The sequence below is a fragment of the Mesocricetus auratus genome, unplaced genomic scaffold, assembly GCF_017639785.1.
Source record: "Mesocricetus auratus isolate SY011 unplaced genomic scaffold, BCM_Maur_2.0 Super-Scaffold_100676, whole genome shotgun sequence".
Classification (NCBI taxonomy): domain Eukaryota; kingdom Metazoa; phylum Chordata; class Mammalia; order Rodentia; family Cricetidae; genus Mesocricetus; species Mesocricetus auratus.
The window spans coordinates 30,980,328-31,004,120 of record NW_024429266.1 but is presented as its reverse complement, the minus strand read 5'-3'; the positions used below and the strand labels follow the sequence as shown (position 1 = coordinate 31,004,120).

At 36.7% G+C, this 23,793-nt stretch overlaps 1 protein-coding gene across 2 annotated transcripts in view; it reads right to left on the bottom strand.

Moving 5' to 3' along the window:
- Rabgap1l (RAB GTPase activating protein 1 like) overlaps positions 1-23,793 on the bottom strand; it is a 508,921-nt gene that overhangs the window by 424,538 nt on the left and 60,590 nt on the right. For both annotated transcript variants that reach the window (XM_040737898.1, XM_040737899.1), the window contains exon 8: positions 622-688. In XM_040737898.1, coding sequence (XP_040593832.1) covers positions 622-688 — 67 coding nt within the window. The remainder of the gene's footprint in view (positions 1-621; positions 689-23,793) is intronic.

Here is a 23,793-nt window from a genome sequence, read left to right as displayed (position 1 = left end):
AAGTCTGTACTCATAAAGTAAGGAATTTTCTGCCTACTCTGACACATTTCTGTAACATTCTAAATCACAAAGTGAATGTTTTCATTAACAGCAACATCAGAAGGTACTTGGGTTTAAGAGGTAAGATGTCTTGCTGTCTTCACAACAAATACCAATCCCTGATCATATATCATTAATCTCTTAAAGGCATTACTTAAAGAAATATAGTAAATACTCATTGCTAAGTACAAACTTGGAAAGGAAGATGCTTCAAAGAAAACAAGCATCATCAGAGTCCTGAGTTGACAGTGCATTAAATTAGTGAAAGTTGGAGGTAAACGTTGTAGATGTTTGTTATAACCATGTTGTATTTTAGGCTCAAGAAAAAGACATCTTCCTAAGAAGTCAAACAAAATAGATGGCACTATGACAACAAGTTCCATTTATGTACTTTCATCCTACAGAAGATTGTTAGGTAGAAATTTCCTATCTTCCCTTCATAAGTAATTTTGAGTATTTAAATTTAATTATTGCTCATAAAAAATTAAACCCGAACAATATGACAAACTTTTAAAATGGGTTTTTTAAAATATGAAGTAACTGTCTTCTATACATGATTAGGATGCTTAAGGTTGTCATTACCATATCCAGTAAATGCATGTCACTGTTCTTCACGTTTCGACCTGGACTTAATAACATTCCAAAACATCTGAAAATATTGGGAAAAAAGAAAAGGAAAAATAAGGTATCAAGAACACAGAAGCCCAGTGAGCAAAACCTTTTCATAATAACTATACAATCTAAGTTTTATACTCACAAATAGCTTTGCTAATTTTTGCTAGAACACAATAAATAAAAACCCAAGATACACAACAAAATTATTTACAATTCAGAAAAATAAGTTATCAAAATTCTCAGGTCTTTATTTCATAAATAAAAATAACCAAGATCAGAAATTGCCCTAAAAGTGCAATTAATTTATTAAAAGTTAATAAATTGATAAGGTAGCAAGATGTAGTTATTAGAAAGATAAAAGGTTTTATTTGCCTTATAATTATTCCAAAACCATAGATAATAATAAATTAACCCAGGTAAATAAAATAAAAGTACTTTTAATATACGAAAAACGTACTATGTTCTCTCAATATCAAGACAGATTAACAAAATAAATTTTTAAAATACCCTGGGCCTCAAGATTCATAAACCTCATTACTAACTGTTCTATCATACTGGTGACAATGTTATCTAATATATTATTAATAATTATTACCTACTATATATGCTTCCTGGTGTTAACACAGCTTCAGGAATCTTGTCAATACTACTTTATTTGAAAAAAGTTTTCCAAAAGCTCTAAATTTCAGCTTTTTTCTAATTTCTAGGCTATTAATAGCTCTACTAGGTAAGCAATGTCATGTCCAGATCAGTTAAACAATGCACTCAAATTTGTATTGCTATTAAATAGGTCTCACAACTCAATAATCACTGTAACCTGTCCAGAGTGTCATTCTGTCAATGCATACTCACACTTAATAGTTATTTAACCATAAAAATGCTAAAATATAAAAATACACTATGCATAATTTTACATAGGGAGTAAAGAATGTAACTAAATGAAACATAAAGTTTTTAAAATCTCAAAGGAGTGCCAGAAGTTGGATATATAGCTCAGGGTTAGGGAAGTTGTCTGGCATACATAAGATCGGGAGGCAGAGGCAGGCGGATCTCTGTGAGTTCGTTCTATACAAGTATGATTCCAGTAAGTAGTGATTACACTTGCTGCAAGTGTGGGGAATGCCTTACTCAAGGCTTCCTTTTGGTGTCCAGCAAAGACCATGCCTGTAGCCAACATAAAGCAGATAAACTCGGTAAACCAGGGCCCATTTCCGGACCGCCTGCCTGGGCCTGGGCTCTGCCACTGAAGCTTCCATCCTGGCAGAGGCGGCAGGAGCCAAGGTGCCATAGTTTCCGGCTCCACCCACATAACTAGAACTAGACTGGATGCCTGTGCTCCAGGACTGCCATAGCGGCTTCCATCCCAGAGGCAGGAGAAAACTCACCCTAGCATCCTAGTCTCCTGTTCCACCCACGTGACAAAGACTAACAGGGCCTGTCTCCAAACTACACTCCTGTGCCTGGGGTATACCACTGGGGCTCCCATCCATCCAAGTGAGATCCAAAGCACCCCAGCATCCTAGTCCATTTTTCCACCCACGAGACCAGGAAGTGGAGAGCTACCAGAACAGTGGACTTGCCGACACCCAACAGAAGAGAACCCTGGTCCCACACCCATCAGTAGAGGAAGAGGCACCCTCTGAAACCCACAGCAAGAACGGATGGGAAGGAGACAATATAAAAACACAAAGAGCAACAGAAAAACCAATATGACACCACCAGAGTCCAGAGACCCTACACCAACAAGACTGGAACACCCATCACAAATGAACTAGAAGAGAATGACATAAAAACAACTTCATGGAAATGATAGAGGCCCTCCAAGAGGATATGAGAAAACCCTTAAAGAGATGGAAGAAAAAACAATCCAAAAAAATGCAAGAAATGGAGCAAAAGACAAATCAAAAATTGCAAGAAACAATTCAAACAGTACAAGGGCTGAAATCTGAAATAGAAACAATAAAAAAAAAAACACAGTCTGAAGGAATGCTGGGAATAGAAAAGCTGGGAAAACAGTCAGGTACTACAGATGCAAGCATAACCAACAGAATACAAGAAATGGAAGAGAGAATCTCAGGTGTTGAAGATACACTAGGAGAATTAGACTCATCGACCAAGGAAAATTTTAAGTCCAACAAATCCCTAATACAAAATATCCAGGAAATATGGGACACCATGAAAAGACCAAACTTAAGAATAATAGGTATAGAAGAAGGTGAAGAAACCCACCTCAAAGGGCTAGTAAACATAGTCAACAAAATAATAAAAGAAAACTTTCCCAACCTAAAAAAAGACATGCCAACGAAGGTACAAGAAGCCTACAAAACACCAAATAGAGTGGACCCAAAAAAAAAATCCACTCGACAAATAATAATCAAGACCACAAACATACAGAATAAAGAAGAAATATTAAGAGAAGCTAGGGAAAAAGGCCAAGTTACATATAAAGGCAAGCCTATCAGAATTACACCTGACTTCTCCATGGAAACTATGAAAGCCAGAAGGTCCTGAATAGATATTCTACCAATATTAAGAGTCCACGGATGCCAGCCAAGACTGCTATACTCAGCAAAGCCTTCAATCAATATAGATGGAGAAAACAAGATATTTCATGACAAAACCAGATTTAAACAATACATATCCACTAACCTAGCCCTATAGAAAGTTCTGGAAGGAAAACTCCAACCCAAGGAAGTTAACCACTACCAGAAAAACATAGGCAATAGATAATCCCACTTTACCAACAGGCAAAAGGAAAAAGTGGTGGAAATCCACATACAATACCAACAACAACAACCATTTCAAAACAAAGAAGAATGAGCTATCAATGGTCATTAATTTCCCTCAATATTAATGGTCTTAACTCACCCATAAAAAGATACAGGTTAACAGAATGGATTCAAAGACAGAATCCATCCTTCTGCTGCATACAAGAAACACACCTCAGCTTCAAAGACAGATGTTATTTCAGAGTAAAGGGTTGGGAAAAGATATTCCAATCAAATGGACCCAAGAAACAAGTGGGGTAGCAATCCTAATATCTAATAAATTAGACTTCTAAACTAAAATCCATCAAAAGAGATGAAGGAGGTTACTTCATACTCATCACAGGAGAAATCAACCAAGATGAAGTCTCAATTCTGAACATCTATGGCCCAAATGCAAAGCCATCCATGTTCGTAAAAAAAACATTACTGAAACTCAAAGCACATATAAAACCTCACACACTTGTAGTGGGAGACTTCAAAACCCCACTCTCAACACTAGATAGGACCACAAGACAGAAACTTAACAAGGATACGAAGGACCTAATAGATGTTATGACCCAATTGGGTTTAACAGACATCTATAGAACACTCCATTCAAACACAAAAGAATATACCTTCTTCTCAGCTCCACACGGAAGCTTCTCAAAAATCGACCACATACTTGGCAACATAGGAAACCTCAACAGGTACAAAAAAATTTGGAATACCTCCGTGTATCTTATCAGACCATCATGCCTTAAAGTTAGAATTCAACAATAACACAAACTGCAGAAAACCTAAAAAAAACTCATGGAAATTGAATAATACACTATTGCACCACTCCTGGTTCAAAGAAGAAATAAAAAAAGAAATTAAAGACGTCCTAGAACTCAATGAGAATGAAGACACAACATATGCAAACTTATGAGATAAGAGGAAAGCTAAGAGGAAAGTTCATATCACTAAGTGCCCACATGAAGAAACTGGAGAATAGTCACACTCGAGAATTAACAGCACAACTGAAAGCTCTAGAACAAAAGGAAGCAAACTCACCCCAGAGGAGCAGATGCCAGGAAATAATTAAATTGAGGGCTGATATCAATAAAGTAGAAACTAAGAAAACAATACAAACAGTCAATATAACAAAGAGTTGGTTCTTCGAGAAAAGTAACAAGATAGACAAACCTTTATCCAAACTTACCAAAAGGCAGAGTATGAACATGCAAATTAACAAAATCAGAAATGAAAAGGGAGACATAACAACAGACACCGAGGAAATCCAGAGAATCATCAGGTCATATTTTGAAAAGCTGTACTCCACAAAATTTGAAAATTTAAAGGAAATGGACAATTTTCTGGATAAATATCATTTACCAAAATTAAATGAAGAACAGATAAGCAATTTAAATAGTCCTATAACATCTAAGGAAATAGAAGCAGTCATCAAAAGTCTCCCAACCAAAAAAAAAACAAAAAACAAAAAAACAAAACAAAACAAAACAAAAAAAAAAACCCCAGGGCCAGATGACTGCAGTGCAGCAGAATTTTACCAGAAATTCAAAGAACAAGTCATACCAATTCTCCTTAAAGTATTCCATGCAATAGAAGCAGAAGGGTCTTTGCCAAACTCTTTTTACGAGGCTTCAAAAACATCGATTCCCAAGACACACAAAGACACAACTAAGGAAGAGAACTTCAGACCAATATCCCTCATGAACATTGATGCAAAAATACTCAATAAAAAAATGGCAAATCGGAACCAAGAACACATCAGAAACCTCATTCACCGTGATCAAGTAGGCTTCATTCCAGGGATGCAGGGATGGTTCAACATACGAAAATCCATCAATGTGATCTACCATATAAACAAACTGAGAAACAAAAATCACATGATCATCTCACTACATGCTGAAAAAGCTTTTGATAAAATCCAACACCCCTTCATGATTAAGGTCTTGGAGAGATCAGGGATAACAGGTACATACCTAAACATCATAAAAGCTATATACATCAAATCAACAGCCAACATCAACCTGAATGGAGAAAAACTCAAGGCAATTCCTCTAAGATCAGGAACAAGGCAAGGCTGTCCCCTCTCCCCATATCTCTTCAATATTGTACTGGAAGTTCTAGCTAGAACAATAAGACAACAAAAGGAGATCAAGGGGATACAAATTGAAAAGGAAAAGGTAAAACTTTCACTATTTGCAGATGATATGATAGTTTACATAAGTGGCCCAAAAAACTCTACCAGGGAACTCTTGCAGCTGATAAACACCTTCAGCAACATGGCAGGATACAAGGTAAACTCAAGAAAATCAGTTGCCATACTATATACAGACGATAAACGGGCTGAGAAAGAAATCAGAGAATCATCACCCTTTACAATTGCCACAAACAACGTAAAATACCTGGGGGTAATGCTAACCAAACAAGTGAAAGACCTGTATTGCAAGAACTTTGAGTCTTTAAAGAAAGAAATTAAAGAAGACACCAGGAAATGGAAAGATCTCCCATGCTCTTGGATAGGTAGAATCAATGTAGTAAAAATGGCAATCCTGCCAAGAGCAGTCTACAGACTCAATGCAATCTCAATCAAAATCCCAGCACAATCCTTCACAGACTCTGAAAGAACAATTCTCAACTTTATATGGAAAAACAAAAAACCCATGATAGTCAAGACAACACTGTCCAACAAAGCAATGTCTGGAGGCATCACCATCCCTGACTTCAGCCTCTATTATAGAGCTATAGTAATGAAAACAGCTTGGTATTGATACAAAAATAGACAGGTAGACCAATGGAATCAAATTGAAATCCATGAGATTAGTCCACAAACCTATGAACAGCTGATTTTCGACAAAGAAGCTAAAATTATACAATGGGAAAAAGCATCTTCAACAAATGGTGCTGGCATAACTGGATATTGGCATGTAGAAGACTGCAGATAGATCTATGTCTATCGCCATGAACAAAACTTAAGTCGAAGTGGATCAAAGACCTCAATATAAATCCAGCCACACTGAACCTGTTAGAGGAGAAAGTGGGAGGTACCCTTGAACAAATTGGTACAGAAGACTGCTTCCTGAACATAACACCAGTATCACAAACACTGAGATCGACAATTAATAAATGGGAACTCCTAAAACTGAGAAGCTTCTGTAAGGCAAAGGACATAGCCAGCCAGACAAAAAGGCACCCCACAGATTGGGAAAAGATATTCACTAACCCCACATCTGACAGAGGACTGATCTCCAAAATTTACAAAGAACTCAAGTGCCAGGTCTCCAAAACACCAAAGGATTCGATTAAAAAGTGGGGGACTGAACTAAATAGAGAATTCTAAATTGAGGAGTATAAAATGGCTGCTGAGAGACACTTGATAAAGTGCTCAACATCACTAGCCATTAGAGAAATGCAAATCAAAACAACTCTGAGATATCATCTTACTCCTGTCAGAATGGCTAAAATCAAAAACACCAATGACAGTTTGTGCTAGAGAGGATGTGGAGAAAGGGGAATGCCAACTAGTACAGCCACTATGGAAATCAGTATGGAGATTCCTCAGGAAAATGGGTCTGAGTCTACCACAAGACTCAGCAATTCCACTCTTAGGCATATACCCAAAAGATTCCCATTCATACAACAAAGATGTCTATTCCACTATGTTCATAGCAGCATTAAATGCAATAGCTAGGTCCTGGAAGCAACCTAGATGCCCCACAACTGAAGAGCAGATAGAGAAAATGTGGTACATTTACACAATGGAGTACTACTCAGCAGCGAAAAACAATGGAATCTTGAAATTTGCAGGCAAATGGATGGCACTAGAGGAAACCATCATGAGTGAGGTAACCCAGACACAAAAAGACAAACATGCCGGGCAGTGGTGGCGCACACCTTTAATCCCAGCACTTGGGAGGCAGAGGCAGGCGGATCTCTGTGAGTTCGAGGGCAGGCTGGACTGACAGCCTCCAAAACAATACAGAGAAACCCTGTACACACACACAAAAAAAAAAAACAAACATGGTATGTACTCACTCATATATGGATTTTAGATATGGATCAGGGGAGTGTCAGCCTACAATCCCAGTGCCAGTGAGTCTGGGAAACAAGGAGGTTCCCAAGACAGATGCATGATACCCCAGAGAAGTGGAATGAGGCAAGATCTCCTGAGCACATTGGGAACATGAGGGGAGGGGACAGAAGAGGGTAAGAGGAGGGGAGAAAAAGGCATGGGGGAGCAGAAAGGTTGAGTCTAGGTAAGAATAGAGGAGAGCAGGATAAGAGAAACCATAATAGATCGAGTCATTATAGGCTTGAGGAGTAAGGTGACTCTAGTGAGATCTCCAGAGATCTACAAGGATAACACCAACTGGCAAACTAAACAATAGTGGCGAGACTGCACTAATAGCCCCTCCTTGATGATAGGGTTGATGACTATCCTATATGCCATCCTAGAAACCTTCATCCAGGGATTGATGGATGCAGACACAGATACCCACAGCTAAACACTGAACTGAACTCCTGGAACCTAGTGACAGAGATGGAGGAGTGATGAGCAAAGGGGTCAAGACCATGATGATGAAACCCACAAAGATAGCTGACCAGATAAAGGGGAGCTCTTGAATCCCAGGCTGATGGCTGAGAGGCCAACAGGGGACTGATCCAGACTCCATGAATGTAGTGCCAGGGAGGAGGCCACAGAAATCACTGGGGCCTTGGGTAGGAGATCAGTGTTTACCATGGTTTATGAATGAGCTTTGGGAGCCCATTCCAAATACAGGGATGCTCTCTCAGCCTGGACACACGGGGAAGGGCCTAGGTCCTGCCCAGGATGAAATGACAGACTTTAGAGATCCCCCACAAGGAGGGTCTCACCCTCCCTGGGGAATGATGTGGGGATTGGGTGGGGGGCTGAGGGGCTGGTGGGGGGACAAGGGAGGAGGGGTGGGAGAGGGAGCTGGGACTGACATGTGAAACATTCACATTTCTAATTTAAATAAAAACATATATTGAGAAAAAAAGTAAATAAACTCAGAAAATAATTTTCCAAACACATTCTTGTACCATTGGAAACAAAGTTAAAAACAATTTGTTCTATTTTCAGGACTTTAGCTCTATAATAGAGCTTGAAGTCAGGGATGGTGATGCCTCTGGAATGTTTTTAATGTACCAGGTTGTTTTGGCTATCCTGGGTCTTTTATTTTTCCATATAAAGTTGATTATTGTTCTTTCAAGGTCTGTGAAGAATTGTGCCGGTATTTTGATGGGGACTGCATTGAATCTGTAGTTTGCTTTTGGTAAGATTGCCATTTTTACTATGTTGATCCTACTATGCAAGAGCATCGGAGATTTTTCCACTTTCTGATTTCTTTCATTTCTTTCTTTAAAGACTCAAAGTTCTTGCAATACAAGACTTTCACTTGTTTGGTTAGCGTTACCCAAGATATTTTATGCTGTTTGTAGTTATTGTAAAGGGTGATGTTTCTCTGATTTCTTTCTCAGCCCATTTATCATCTATATATAGTTGGGCTACTGGTTTTTTTTTTTAGTTAATCTTGTATCCTGTCACTTTGTTCATCAGCTATAGGAGTTCCCATGTAGAGATTCCTGAGTCACTTATGAAAACTATCATATCATCTACAAATAATGAAAGTTTGACTTCTTCTTTTCCTATTTGTATCCCCTTGATCTCCTTTTCTTGTCTTATTGCTCTGGCTAGAACCTCAAGGACAATATTGAAGAGATATGGAGAAAACAGACAGCCTTATCTTGATCCTGATTTAAGAGGAATTGCATTCAGTTTCTCTCCATTTAGTTTGATGTTGGCTGTTGGTTTGCTGTATATAGCTTTATGATGTTTAGGTATGTACCTGTTATCCCTGATCTCTCCAAGACCTTTATCATGAAGGGGTGTTGGATTTTGTCAAAAGCTTTTTCAGCATCTAATGAGATGATCATGTGTTTTTGTTTTGTTTTGTTTTGCACTTTGTTTATATGGGGATTACATTGATGGATTTTCGTATGTTGAACCATCCCTGCATCCCTGGAATGAAGCCTACTTGAGATCATGGTGGATGATTTTTCTAATGTGTTCTTAGATTTCATTTGCTAGTATTTCATTGAGTATTTTTGCACCAATGTTCATGAGTGATATTGGTCTGTAGTTCTCTTTCTTAGTTGTGTCTTTATGCAGCTTGGGTAACAAGGTAATTGTAGTCTCCTATGAATTTGGCAATGAACCGTCTACGTCTATTCTGTGGAACAGTTTGAGGAGTATTGATATTAGCTCTTCTTTGATTTTGTGGTAGAATTCTGCACTGGAGTCATCTGTGCCTGGACTTTTTCTGATTGGGAAACTTTTGATGACTGATTCTATTTCATTAGGGATTATAGGTCTGTTTAAACTGCTTATTTGTTCTTGATTTAATTTTGGTGACATTTATCCAGAAAATTGTCCATTTCCAAATGACTAAACTAAAAAACACTGACAATTTATGCTAGAGAGGATGTGGAGAAAGGGGAACACTTCTCCACTGCTGGTGGGAGTGCCAACCTGTGCAGCCACTTTAGAAATCAGTATGGAGAATCCTCAGGAAAATGGGATTCAGTCTACCACAAGATCCAGCAATTCCACTCTTATGCATATAACCAAAAGATGTGTGCACATTCATACAACAAGGATGCCTGTTCCACTATGTTCATAGGAGCATCATTTGTAGTAGCCAAAACCTGGAAGCAACCTAGATGCCCCTCAACTGAAGAGTAGATAGAGAAAATGTGAAACATTTACACAATGGAGTACTATTCAGCAGAAAAAAACAATGGAATCTTTAAATTTGCAGGCAAATAGATGGCACTAGAAGTGAGGTAACCCAGTCACGAAAAGACAAACATGGTATGTACTCACTCATATATGGATTTTAGGCATGGAGCAGGGGGGTGCCAGCATACAATCGACTGCCAGAGAGTCTGGGAAACAAGAAGGACCCTAAGAGAGATATACATGGTACCCTGGAGAAGGAGAATGGTATAGGATCTCCTGTGAATATTGGGAGTATGGGGGGAGGGTAAAGGTAGCAGGGAGAAAAAGAGAGGGAGAAGAGGAGGGGAAAGGAGGACATGAAGAAGCAGGAAGGTTGATTCGGGGGAAGAATAGAGAGCAATATGAGAGATACCATAATAGAGGAAGTCATTATAGGTTTGAGGAGAGATCTGGCACTATTGAGATTTCCAGAGATCTACAAGGATGACACCAAATGGCAATCTAAACAATAGTGAAGAGGCTACCTTGAAAGCCCTTCCCCAATAATGAGATTGATGACTACCTTATATGCCATCTTAGAGCCTTCATCCAGTGGCTGATGAAAGCAGAAGCAGACACCCACAGCTAAACACTGAACTCCTGAAACCCAGTGACAGAGAGGGAGGAGTGATGAGCAAAGGGGTCAAGAAACAGCTGACCTGAACAAGGGAGAGCTCATGGACACCAGACTGATGGCTGAGAGGCTAGCATAGAATTTATCCAGACCTCCTAAATTTGGGTGTCAGTGAGGAGGCCTTGGCAATCTATGGGGCCTCAAGTAGTAGATCAGTATTTATCCCTGGCATACGAATGGGCTTGGGGAGCCCATTCCACATGGAGGGATGCTCTCTCATCCTGGATACATTGGGGAGGGCCTATGCCCTGCTCAGGATGATATGCCAGACTTTAGAGAGCCCCCATGAAGGGCTTCACCCTCCCTGGGGAGCAGAGTGGGGATTGGGTGGGGGTGAGGGGGCTTGAGGGTGTCAGGGGAGGAGGGAAGGCAGAGGGAGCTGGGATTAACATGTGAAGCAAGCTTGTTTCTAATTTAAATTTAAAAAAATAAAAAAACCATTTGTTCTAATATTCAAATTTTTAAATTACACTATGTCCTTTATATTTAATTATATGATTTTCTGTATTAGTTTTTCTACTGTTACCTTGTCTCTTGCTAACAATAATTAGTAATATAATTGTTGTTATATGTATAGTGTGTGTCCTAAGGTCAATCAGGATGGGTTTATCTCATACTCTTCTGCCTGATGTGCTCTCTTCAGCATCTCTCTGGGTCCTTTATAAATGGACTTCTAGATTCTACTTTTTATTGTTTTAAGTTACAAACATGAAAGTACTGTAAAAAAATTTTTTAAACCTATTCCTCAAGGCTCCTGGCTAAACCAATGCCAACAATATTCTTTCTCCTTTTTATTGTTTTGGAAAATATGAAGTATCACACTATGACTTCTCAATCCCTTGGACATAAAAGGCAAAACTATGGTTTTTTTTATTATCTTAGCATAATAACCCTATATTCCAGTTTTACATAATAGTCCTGTATTACAGCTTATAACAAAAGCATAGCCTTGAAACTTCAGATTTCCTTTAAATAGAAATGCTCATCACTTTAGTTTAGTGATCTTTGGTGCACTCCTTTTATAAATAAAAAATACTACCACCATCCTGCAGTATGACATTTGAAAAAGCACCTAACTAACATCCTTGGGCCTCTGCTTTCTCTTCTAGAAAACAAGAGAGGTACAACATAGGAACTTTACTTCCTCCAGCAATAAAATCAGACATTTTTTTATCAAACACTATTAGTCATTTTCAAGTTTAAACTTCAGTAAAACACATAAGACTTCTTATAGACACCACAAAAATATCTATTAGGAGTAAGTTCAGGAAGTAGGATACGTATTATTAGTAATACAACACCTAATGTCAATAGTAAATGGTTCTTTGGGGATTTCAGAGCATTCAAATTTCTTTGATTAACTCCGTGAGCAAGAAAGGAAACAGCTGTCTCGTCTATATTTTCAATGAGCACACAGTCCAACAGGAGAGAAGAGTCAGTAAACAGATAATTACTGTCAGATATGGTAAGTTCTATAATGCAGTAACAGCAAAATGGTTGACTGGTTGGTTGATTTGCTTTAAAGACTTAATTTTATTATCAAGGGGTGTGTGTGTGTGTGTGTGTGTGTGTGTGTGTGTGTGTGTGTGTGTGTGTGTGTTATGTGCTTGTGGTAGTTGATTCCCTTAAACTGGAATTACAGGTGGTTATGACCAACCTGCTGGGGGTGCTGAGAACAAAACTCAGGTTCTCTTTAAGAGAAGTATGCTATTAACTGCCAGCCAGCCTCCAATGCTCCTTCACCTGCTTGCTGGCTGGCTGGCTGGCTGGCTGGCTGGCTGGCTGGCTGGCTGGCTGGCTGGCTGGCTGGCTGGCTGGCTGGCTGTGCTTGCTTTTGACACAGGGTCTCCTGTATTACAGGCTGACTCAAAAACAACTCACAAGTGCTGGGATTACAGATCTGTGCCACCGTGACCAGTTTGTATTGGTACTGGAGATAGAACTCTGGACTTCACAAACAGGCTAGTAAGTATTCTAGCTGTGGAGCTACATTCCTAGCACATTACAAAATGTCAATAAAGTGAAGAGCAAACACCCATATATTACCTTTAATATTGCAAAAAGATAGACTAAAATTTGATGTCAAACATCCTGAGAATGAAATGATGTTAACTCATTAACAATAATTATAATCATTATAGTAGCAGCCATTTTTGTCAGATATACTATACTACTGTTTTCATATTGCCAAACTGACCTTATATACCTAAATAATAAAATTAACTTTCAGGAAAAAGTGATTTATCCAAAGTCAGACAACTGTAACCCTGATTTACAGGATTAAGAGTTAATCTTATCCCACTACAAAACTCTATGATGCTTAATTCATAATCGGTGCCCTGCTGGGTGATCATTAGAAAAGGCTATAAATTCCCTTTTATAGGTCTGTGAAAATAGGATAGTTTTGCAACTATCTTACCGTTTCAGACTCTTTAGTTTCAAATACAAACTCAGATTGTGATTTTTATGAAAAAATTAATTGTAGTTTTATTACCCTGAAGAATTATGACTGACTTACAGATTTATTGTAGATACACTTACCCCTTCTGTCATACTGTCATGTTGTCTGCTCCCTCCCCTTTCCTTTCTTTAATTCCAGGTCCCTGCTATGTATCCCAAGTTACCACAAACTCATTATCCATTGCCCCAACCTTGAACCTTATCAAGGTACAAACATTAAAAGATTCATTTTCCACATTTCCAAATACAAGTATCACCTGTTCTCATTATGTTAATGTAAGGGTGACATGAAAAACACTTATAGTGAAAGTGAACTGTAAACCATAACATAGCTCAAATTATAAATTACTTTTACAATTACCACTAAGAAAAGATCTACCTTTCATAAAACTTAGAATTTTTAGTTAAAATATGGCTTTCATCAGCTTTATTATTGAGTCATTATCTATAACAAACACCAAAATTCATCATTTCTAGTATCGCTTTAGCATTAATTATAGAAAGTGGAAAAATTAAATATTGCATTAATACCTTCCAATAGAAAATTTCATGAGGAAAGTAGACGTTCATGAAAATAGTTGAGGCACATTAGTCACTTCTGTCAATTCTGCAACTGACTTAAAAAAATTTATTAAAATCCAAGATTGTACATGCCAATCAAGGGCCAGCCTTACAAGGAGGCCTTTAGGAATATTAATTTCAGGCAAGATAACTAATTCTTTTCTACATATACCTATTTTGTTATTTACATTTTAAATATATCTAAGTAAATAGATTAATACAAAGCAATAATACCTTTGTATAAATAATATAGGTCCATAGAAACACAATTCCATTTCAAACAAATGAACCAAGCTATATGAAGTTTTTAACAGCCACCATAAAACAACTGCCTATACCATAGTGTAATTTGTCACCTAAACATAAACCTTAAAGAGAACAGGAAAATAATATTTAGAAAAACAATATTAAAAAATATAAACAAGCTTAAAGTTAACTGAAAATAGAAAAAATAATTATCTAGCACAGAAAGTAGGAAAATAATAATTAGAAAAGTGACATGAGAAAAAGATAAATTTAAAATACACTAAAATAGAAATAAAATAGCAAAATAAATATTTAAAGAACAAATGTAATTTTTTACTTGCAAGAAAGATTGACAAGTACCAGAAAGATACATCAGGGGATAAAGACACTCACTAGTGGCCAAACATGACAACATGAACCTGAGTTAAATCCCCAGCTCACACATGATGGAAGAGGAAAACCAACTCCTGCAAGATTTCATATCTGAACCCCAAAAGGGCACCTTGATTGCAGTGGTTTGCATACGATGTGCCCCATAAGTCTGGGGCATTGGAATAATTGGTCCCACTTGGTGAAACTCTTTGGAAGGGTTAGGAGGTATTGCTTCATCGGAGGGGTTTGTCACTGGAACACAGGCTTTGAGGTTTCAAAAGATACCGGCCATTCCCAGTGAGCTCTCTGCCTTAATACTTGAGGCTGGAGATATGAGCTCTTATCTGCCTTCACTCCATCATCATACAGTCTAACCTTCCAGAACCATAAGCCCAATTAAACACTTTTTTTGGCCTTGGTTATGGTGTTTTATCTCAGCAATAAAGAAGTAACTAATACATTGGTTTACACACACATGCATAAATTAAAATTTAATTTAGAATTACTTAATGATTCACCTAACTTCGTTAAGTAGTTATCTTAAACCCCTACTAAATTAAAATAATATAATTAAGTTTTTTCTTCTTCTTCCCTTCAAAGATTCCAAAACTCTTTGTAATTTTTTTTTCTTTTCCAGCTTCCATTAAGGAGGCTGAAGAGATGGCTCAACAATTAAGAGCCTTCCAGCCAACCTGAGTTCAGTTACCGGCACCCACTTCAGATGGTTCACAGTCACCTGTAACTCCTCAAAATCACTGGCACACATATGACATACACTTACACAGATCATGGACATACACATAAATAAAGCAAATCCTTTTTAAAGGCTTCCATTAAAACTAAAGATAAAATGTTATCAACTAGATACTGTTTTATCAGTAAAATAAAACAATTTTACTCTTGCTGTAAGTTATCTGCCTAAAAAGGCACCAAAGATGTCAAATGAAAAGACAGACTTTGGAAAGAATAGCAAGATTCTCTCATTCAGTTCCTCACTGTGCTGCCTCATATTAGCAAACTATATTTCTTACCAAGGTAAAATACCATACTGTAGCTCTCTGTCCAACCCACCCCCCAAAAAAACCTTCATAGTTCTTGCTTTGGTATGAAAACTGTGTATATGAGAAACCTGGAATAAGATAAACACATGGTAAAAAATATACAACATGGTAATCATTATCTTATCAGTTATTACCTTATCATGGCAGGGCTATTTAAAATAATTATTGGGGTTTTGTTAGTTTGTTTGTTTTGCTTACCCAGAAAAGTATTAGAAACTTTATCTGTGGAACTGGCTAATGTCATGAGAAACTAGTTCAATTAAACTGTCAATTGAGACCCAACAAGGGGATAGAGCACACAATAATTTAACAGGAAAGATTTACTATAAAGAAATACTTAGGGGGCTAGAGAGATGGCTCGTCATTAACAGCACGTACTGTTTTTCCAGAGCCCAAGTTTGACTCCCACCATCCATAACCACCTAGAATGCCAACTCCTGGGGAAACCAACTCCTCTAGCTTCTGCAGGTACCTGCACTCTTATGCACAGACCCACACACAGACACAGACATATAGACATAATTTTAAATTATTTAAAAATTAGAAATAACCGGGCAGTGGTGGTGCATACCTTTAATCCCAGCACTCAGGAAGCAGAGGCAGGCGGATCTCTGTGAGTTCAAAACCAGCCTGGTCTACAAGAGCTAGTTCCAGGATAGCCTCCAAAGCCACAGAGAAACCCTGTCTCAAAAAACCAAAAAAAAAAAAAAAAAAAAAGGATCATTTACTGTAATAGGGGGATAATTATAAAGATAGGGAAAGTATTCCAAGTAAAAGCAAACTTAAAAGGGTAAGAAATATATTTTCTGACATTCAGATCTTCCTGTAAAGGCAGACGTGACTGCAGCCCTTTGGATAGCAAAATTTGCTGGATTCTCTGGGCAAAGTCAGTAAGCAGGCAGCTAAGTGTGGCAGGCAAAAGAGCAAAGAAAGTCAAAATTCCTGAAGCCAACACATAAGCAAGTACAGAGTCTGGAACATACTATGTCTACATTGAGAGGTTCACATGGGTGCTTCACTGTGACAAAATCAAAGGTACAAGATCACGGAAGGATTATATGCATGCGCATCTAGCATACTGTACATCATTTCTAGATCTTCAGAAAAAAGGAGAAAAATAAACATGGCACAGCAGAAAGCAGAATACCTTCTTCCTGAAGTGTCCCTTCAGCACCCTCTACTGTAACTGTTGGAAATGGATAACTGTCTAAGCTCTATGGATCAGGTATGAGAGATTTGGAGACAAAAATAATCCGATAAGCAACATTCAGAATAGTATAAATATTTCACAGCTTATACAAATATTTTAAACAACCAAACTGTGAAATTTGTACTATTAAATAGGAGCATATTATTTACCAAAAAAAAAAAAAAACAAAAAAACAAAAACAAAAAAACTTCTAAAAAAGCACCAAAGAAGTCTAAGGTCTGCAGATTTTATTAATGATAATTACCTAATGGTGATACTGAATGATAACTGTATATGAGAGTTACTATTGGAGAAAACTAAGGACATGTATATGAAACCCCTCTGTAATACTGATACTTTTGCAAACTAAGAATTTTTTTTTATTAACTCCACCAGGCAGGGAAGCACATACCTTAAATCCCAGCAGTCATAAGGCAAAGGCAGATGGCCAACCTGGTCTACACTATAAACTACTAGCCAACTAGAGATATACAGTAAGTCACTTTTTCAAATGGCAATCTAAAACAAACAAATCAACAACAAATATACTGAAATTTTATGCAGCAGAAAGAGCGTTTGGCAATTTAGAGGACAGTGAAGAACACTACTACCCAAAATTCGAGTTTTGCAGTTTTCACTTCTCTCCTCTCTACAAATCAAACTCAGAACTTACACAGTCAAATCAGGGTAAAGTCCCAACCAAGCTGCTCCGAGTTTACCTGCTTACTGCAATTCCTTGGTGTGACCTGGAATCTAAAAATATCCCACCTTTATACTTTTGAGGACCCAGCTAGGAAACACCTTCGGAACCTTGTTTCTGAAGTAGTAGCCATGACCTTTATTTCCACTGAAGATTGTAGACACTGCCACAAGACCCCAATTTACCTATGTCTTAGAGTATAGGGACCTAATGGATCCTGATTTAGTTCCAACTCTATAAAGGTAATAAACAGAGATCACAGTCCCAATAAACATCTGCATATAGTAGAAATAGGTCTAGGGAAGGTCTCGTAACACCCCTCAATCTTGGGGTAGCAGCTGATTACTCGACCTTTCTCCTAATGGGTATGGAAGGACTTATCTATGCTCTACAATTCTAGGAATCTAGTTCATAAAATTGGAAACAATGAACATTATATCAAATACACAAGTGGCAACATAAGGACAGAATAAATAATAAAGGAAGTATGGTACCTATGAAGGAAAACAATAATTATACAGGAATAAACCCTAATTTACAAGAAATCTGAAATGAATAAAAAATAATGATCCCAAAGAACTCAGTGAGATACAAGAGAATTTAGAAAAATAACACAAAGAAATTAAAAGGGTACTGCAGGATATGAATAAGAAACTCACTATACAGAAATTACCTTTAAAAATCAGAAATTTTGGAATTTGAGAACTAAACTATGAAACAAAATAATCAATAAAATGCTTCCAGAACAGATCAAGTCAAAGAGAATTTCTGTACTTGAAGACAGTTGAGAAAGAAGAGAGGGAGGGGAGGAAAAGAAGAAACAAACCTACAAAATTAATGCAACACACTGCCAGATCATAAATGTGGACTCTGGTGGTTCCAGAAGATAAAGAAAAGGGAAAGTATAATGAAAAATTTCCAAATCATCAAATGTGGACATTAACATCCAAGAAGCACAAATAACTTAAGCCAAATGCAACTAAAATAGAAAAACATAGCTTCACAAAGACATATATTCTAATATCAAAGTTACAATCCTAAAAACAAGAGAAAAATATAAAGTTACATGTAATGGAAAGTCCATCAAATTTAATGCATGTTTCTTAATAGAAACACAAATTAGATGACAAAAGACAGAATCAAACCACAAAAAGAAAAAATACTACATTAAACAAAATTATCTTTAAAACTAAAGGAAATACTTAGATAAGCAAAAATAGAAGGAATTTATCACCGCCAGACCAGCATTCTAAGAAATACTTTTGGGAATCTAACACTAGATGAAATGATGGTGAATAGTATCATTCAACACAACAAATGCACAAAATTCAGTAGAACAACAACAGATGCCCCTAAAAAAGGAAAGTGAATCAAATGGGTATCAGAAAACTACCTAATCACAAAGAAATACTAAAAGAAATGGAGGAACAAATTTTAATAAAACAAACACAATGTTACCATCATGACAGAAAGTTCATACTTAAGAACAACACAGCCAATAGCCTCCAAAACAATACAGAGAAACCCTGTCTCGAAAAACCAAAAAAAAAAAAAAAAAAAAAAAAGAGCAACACAGAATAAGTGTAGACTAAATTCACCAACCAGAAGACATAGGCTGAATGAATTTTTAAAAGAAAAAAAATCATGGAAGTACATGCTGCCTACTAACTGTAGATAATGATAAACATAGACTAAGAGTAAAGAAATAGAAAAAAAAGTCATGTTAATGAAAATAGAAAAAATGAGCATGAATAGCAACAACGCAAATAAACATTAAGGAAATGTTATGAGATAATTAAGGTCAATATTTATAAATAAAAGGGACAATTCAACAAGATGCAACAAGTATAAACACATATGTTCCAAACATAAAACATTCCAAATGCATAAAGCAAGTTCTATCAAATATAAAGAGAGACACTCAAATATAGCATGTGAACTAGTCTTCAGCTCCCACTTTCCTACAGGGCCAGATGATCTAAACAGAAAGTCAACAAGCAAACATGTACATTGGGTCACACACAAGGCAAACAGACTTAATGAATACATATGAAAACATTTTGTCCAATAGCTTGTGAATATAACATTTTTAGTATCAGCACATGGAACATTTTCCTGGACAGACCATATACCAGGTCAGCAAACAAGTCTCAATAATTTTTTTAATTTAAGCCGGGAGGTGGTGGCGCACACCTTTAATCCCAGCACTCAGGAGGCAGAGGCAGGCGGATCTCTGTGAGTTCGAGGCTAGGCTAGACCAACAGCCTCCAAAATAATACAGAGAAATCCTGTCTCATAAAACCAAAAAAATTTTTTTAATTTAAAATATATGATTGTTCCAGACAATTAATTAAAATTATAAATCCCCAAGTACAGAAGTTATACAATTCAAAATGGATCAAAGGCCTAAAAGCAGGATTTGAAAGCTTGAAACTTGTACTAAAAAACACATGGAAAACAAGTGAAACTATAGACATACATCTGGGCATGAAGGACCATGCTTATAATCCCAGCATTCAGAAGACTGAGACTGGAGAATTGCCATGAGTTCCAAACTAGTTAGCACTACAGGGAGTGAACAAATATGTACCAAAGATAAAAACAAAAATGTGATATAGGTAGAGGGAAAATTTTCTTGAATATGACTCTAACAACCCAACTCCTAACAGCATGAATTGTACATGAAACTGCATCAAAATTAAATTTAAAAAGTTTCTGCATAGCAAAGGAAATAATTACCAGCATAAAGAGACTGCCTACAAGTTGTAAGAAAACCTTTGTCAGATGTCTGTCTGCCAGGGAATAATATACAACACCAAAAAAAAAAAATCAAGCATCCAAAAAATGGAAAATAACCCAAACAATAAATTGGAAAATGAATTGAGCAGTGCAAATAACCAATAATTACATGAAAAATGTTCAACATACTTAGTTATTATGGAAATGCAAATCAACAATAAATTGAGATTCCATCTCACTCTAGCCAGATGGTTATTATGAAGAAATCAAACAGCAAATGCTAGGAAGAATGCAGAGGGAGAAATAAATCCCATATTCTGTTGGTGGGAAATCAAATTAGCACAGCCACTATGCAAATCAGTGTGATTACTCACTAAAACTACCATCTGATCCAACTACACCACTCCTGAGTATATACAGGGGGAAGAAAACTAAGTCAACACACAACAGAGATACCTGCACATTCGAGTCTACTATTAACTATAACCAAATATATAATCTGCCTATGTGTCCACTAATGAATGGATGGAGAAAGAAAATACAGGGGTCAGCTGATCATGATCAGAAATGATCTTTTCTGCTTTGGAAGCAATGGAAGAGCTTGGCTTTATCACTGATGACTGTATTTTAACATGCAGTCCTTCAGTACCTCATAAAAGTCAACAATCACCTTGTTTTTCCCATCAGAGTTGTTATTGCTAGTCTGTTCCATAAATCACTCGGCTTTTCTCTCAGAGCATGGTAGATTTGAAGTCACTAAAAGATTATTTGGGTGCCCCAACATTTATGATCTCACTTTCAATTTGTTCTGAATTCACCAAAGATGACCAATTTATCTTCTCATTTCTTTGATTAATTTTAAGCCAAGTATGTAATCAAGATCTAATTACATTCCATTCTTAAGAATACAAATACTTGCAAATCAGATGGCATCAGTTAAATCCTAGCTCTAGTGACCTGCATTACTACTGTTAAGCCTTTGCTCCATCACCTACACAAATATAGTACTCATAATAGCATCTTTCTTCCTCAGGTGCTGTCAACACAACTAAATTGTCTAATGGCTATCAAAAATTAAGCACAAATACAACAATTACTGTTAGTGTTCTCTATTTTGTGTCCAGTTCTTAAAGCTTTATATGTCACACCTAACATGAGCAAGTCAGAAAAGGAAAAAAATAGTAGAAATTGTTGAGACAGGGAACAGTTCTCATATCTCTTTCTTTTAAGTATTTTATTAATACAGGGTTAAATAATATATTTTATATATCAATAGAGTTTAGGGAATAAAAATTTTATAAACTTCATTCATCTGAATTTGTAAACAGAAGTGAAAAATAGAAACACGAATTCTAGTAATAAACTTAACTCAAAACTATCTGTCCACAGGTAAAGTATTAAACCTCCATGCCTCTCTTTTTTCAACTCTGAAACAACACAGTAGTACCTACACTCACTCATAGGTCACAATGCCTAAAACAGTACTCAAAGGAAAAAGTGTTAAATAAGTGTCTCGAGCACTGTGCCACAGTACTTTCTGATAAGGGTTGAGAGAGACAACTGTGGTATATCAATATCAACATATGAAATATATATGAGGTGCCCTTGAGTTCAAAGAAATAAAGAAGAGACTTATTTCCTAATAAAAAAATGAAGTCTTTCAAAAAGAAACTAATAACTAGAATCCAGATGGGTGCTGAGTGTACCTAGGGTTCAATGTATTATTCTTTCTACTTTGGGGTGTGATGGAAATTTTATATTTTTACTTTTCATATATTTATTTTTTAAATAAATTTTATTTTCTCCTTGACAAGACATGCTCAAATTATGTAATCTGAAATATATACTTTCCACACCAACTGTCTTTCTACTACAAAATAACGTTAGTAGCTGTGTAGTAAAGATTCAAGTGTTAAGAATTTTCTAGATGAGACTGCCACCTACTGGATAATTAAATCCCACCATTTACAGTTTTTGATTTAAAGACATTAAATACATTTAGCATAATAAAAGACAAGGTTTGTTTCTTTTCAAGCCAGATTAAACTAAGTATTTGCAAAATCTCCCATATCACAGATAATTAACTCTGTCAAAGGAAGAATTGTTTGGGCAGGCCTAAAGCAATCCCAAGTTAACTCCATTTTCATACTACAGAAATCATCTAACAAAAAAAGATGGAAAAAAGGAACCGAATACTTTAGCATGAATTTATTAACCATTGCTAAATATAACCCATAGTTGAAAGTATGAGATTATCATCAAGATAGTTATCCCCCCTGGTAGAAAAATCAACTCTAAATGGATCAAAGAGCTTATAATTTTGAGCTATTAGGGGGAAAAAATGAAGAAAATATGAGACTAGGCAATGACTTTCTCAATAGAACTCTGACAGGCTAGAATATAATAGCAAAAATTAACAAAGTGAAAAGCATTGGTGTGAAGAGACACCCACAGAAAGGGACAAAGTTTCACCAGCTATCCATCTGTTAAGTGATTCCTTTTTTAAAACATATAAAAATTAAAACTTAAAAAACAGAACAAGTAATCCAATAAATGAATGAGCAAAGGAACTGAATAGTCCTCAAAGGAAGTACAAATGACCAATAAATTCATGAAAAAACAATTAGCATTCTTTTTTTTTTTTTTTTTTTTTTTTGGTTTTTTCGAGACAGGGTTTCACTGTATTGTTTCGGAGGCTATCGGTCCAGCCCGGCCTCGAACTCACAGAGATCTGCTTGCCTCTGCCTCCCGAGTGCTGGGATTAAAGGCGTGCACCACCACCACCCGGCACAATTAGCATTCTTTAGGTATCAAGTAAATACAAATTAAAAGCTACACTGAGACTCATCTCAATCAGCTAAAATGAATGGCTAACATCAAGAAGACAAGAAGCAAATGCTGGTGAGGAAGAGAGGGTTGAGGAGTAAAATCCTCATTCACATTTAGGGATGCAAATTAGTGCAGTCATTATGGAAATCACTATGGCAGCGCCTCACAAAACTAGAAACAGAACTACAATCTGCTCCTATAGTACCACTCTAGTATAGAATCAGAAAGGACTCAAAGTCAACACACAATAGAGATACCTGCATATCCATGCTTACTTACTGCAACACTACTCCTAACAACCACATCATAGAAAAGCGTCAGTTCCTGTAATGGATGAATAGATAAAGAAAATATACATAATGGAGTCTTATTCAAACATAAAAAATATGTCATCTATAGAAAAATGTAACTATAGTGGGAGTGGCATGAAAGTATAAGGGGAACCATTTGGAAAAGGAGGAGAAAAACAAGGGCTACTGATTTTCTTGAGTTGGTCTTGTATTCTGCCACTTTGCTGAAGGTATTTATCAGCTGTAGGAGTTCCCTGGTAGAGTTTTAGGGTCACTTATATAAACTATATCATCTGCAAATAGTGAAAGTTTGACCTTTTCTTTTCCAATTTGCATCCCCTTGATCTCCTTTTCTTGTTTTATTGCTCTGGCTAGAACTTCAAGTACAATATTGAAGAGGTATGGAGAGAGTGGGCAGCCTTGCCTTGTTCCTGATTTTAGAGGAATCACATTGAGTTTCTCTCCATTTAATTTGATGTTGGCTGTTGGTTTGCTGTATATAG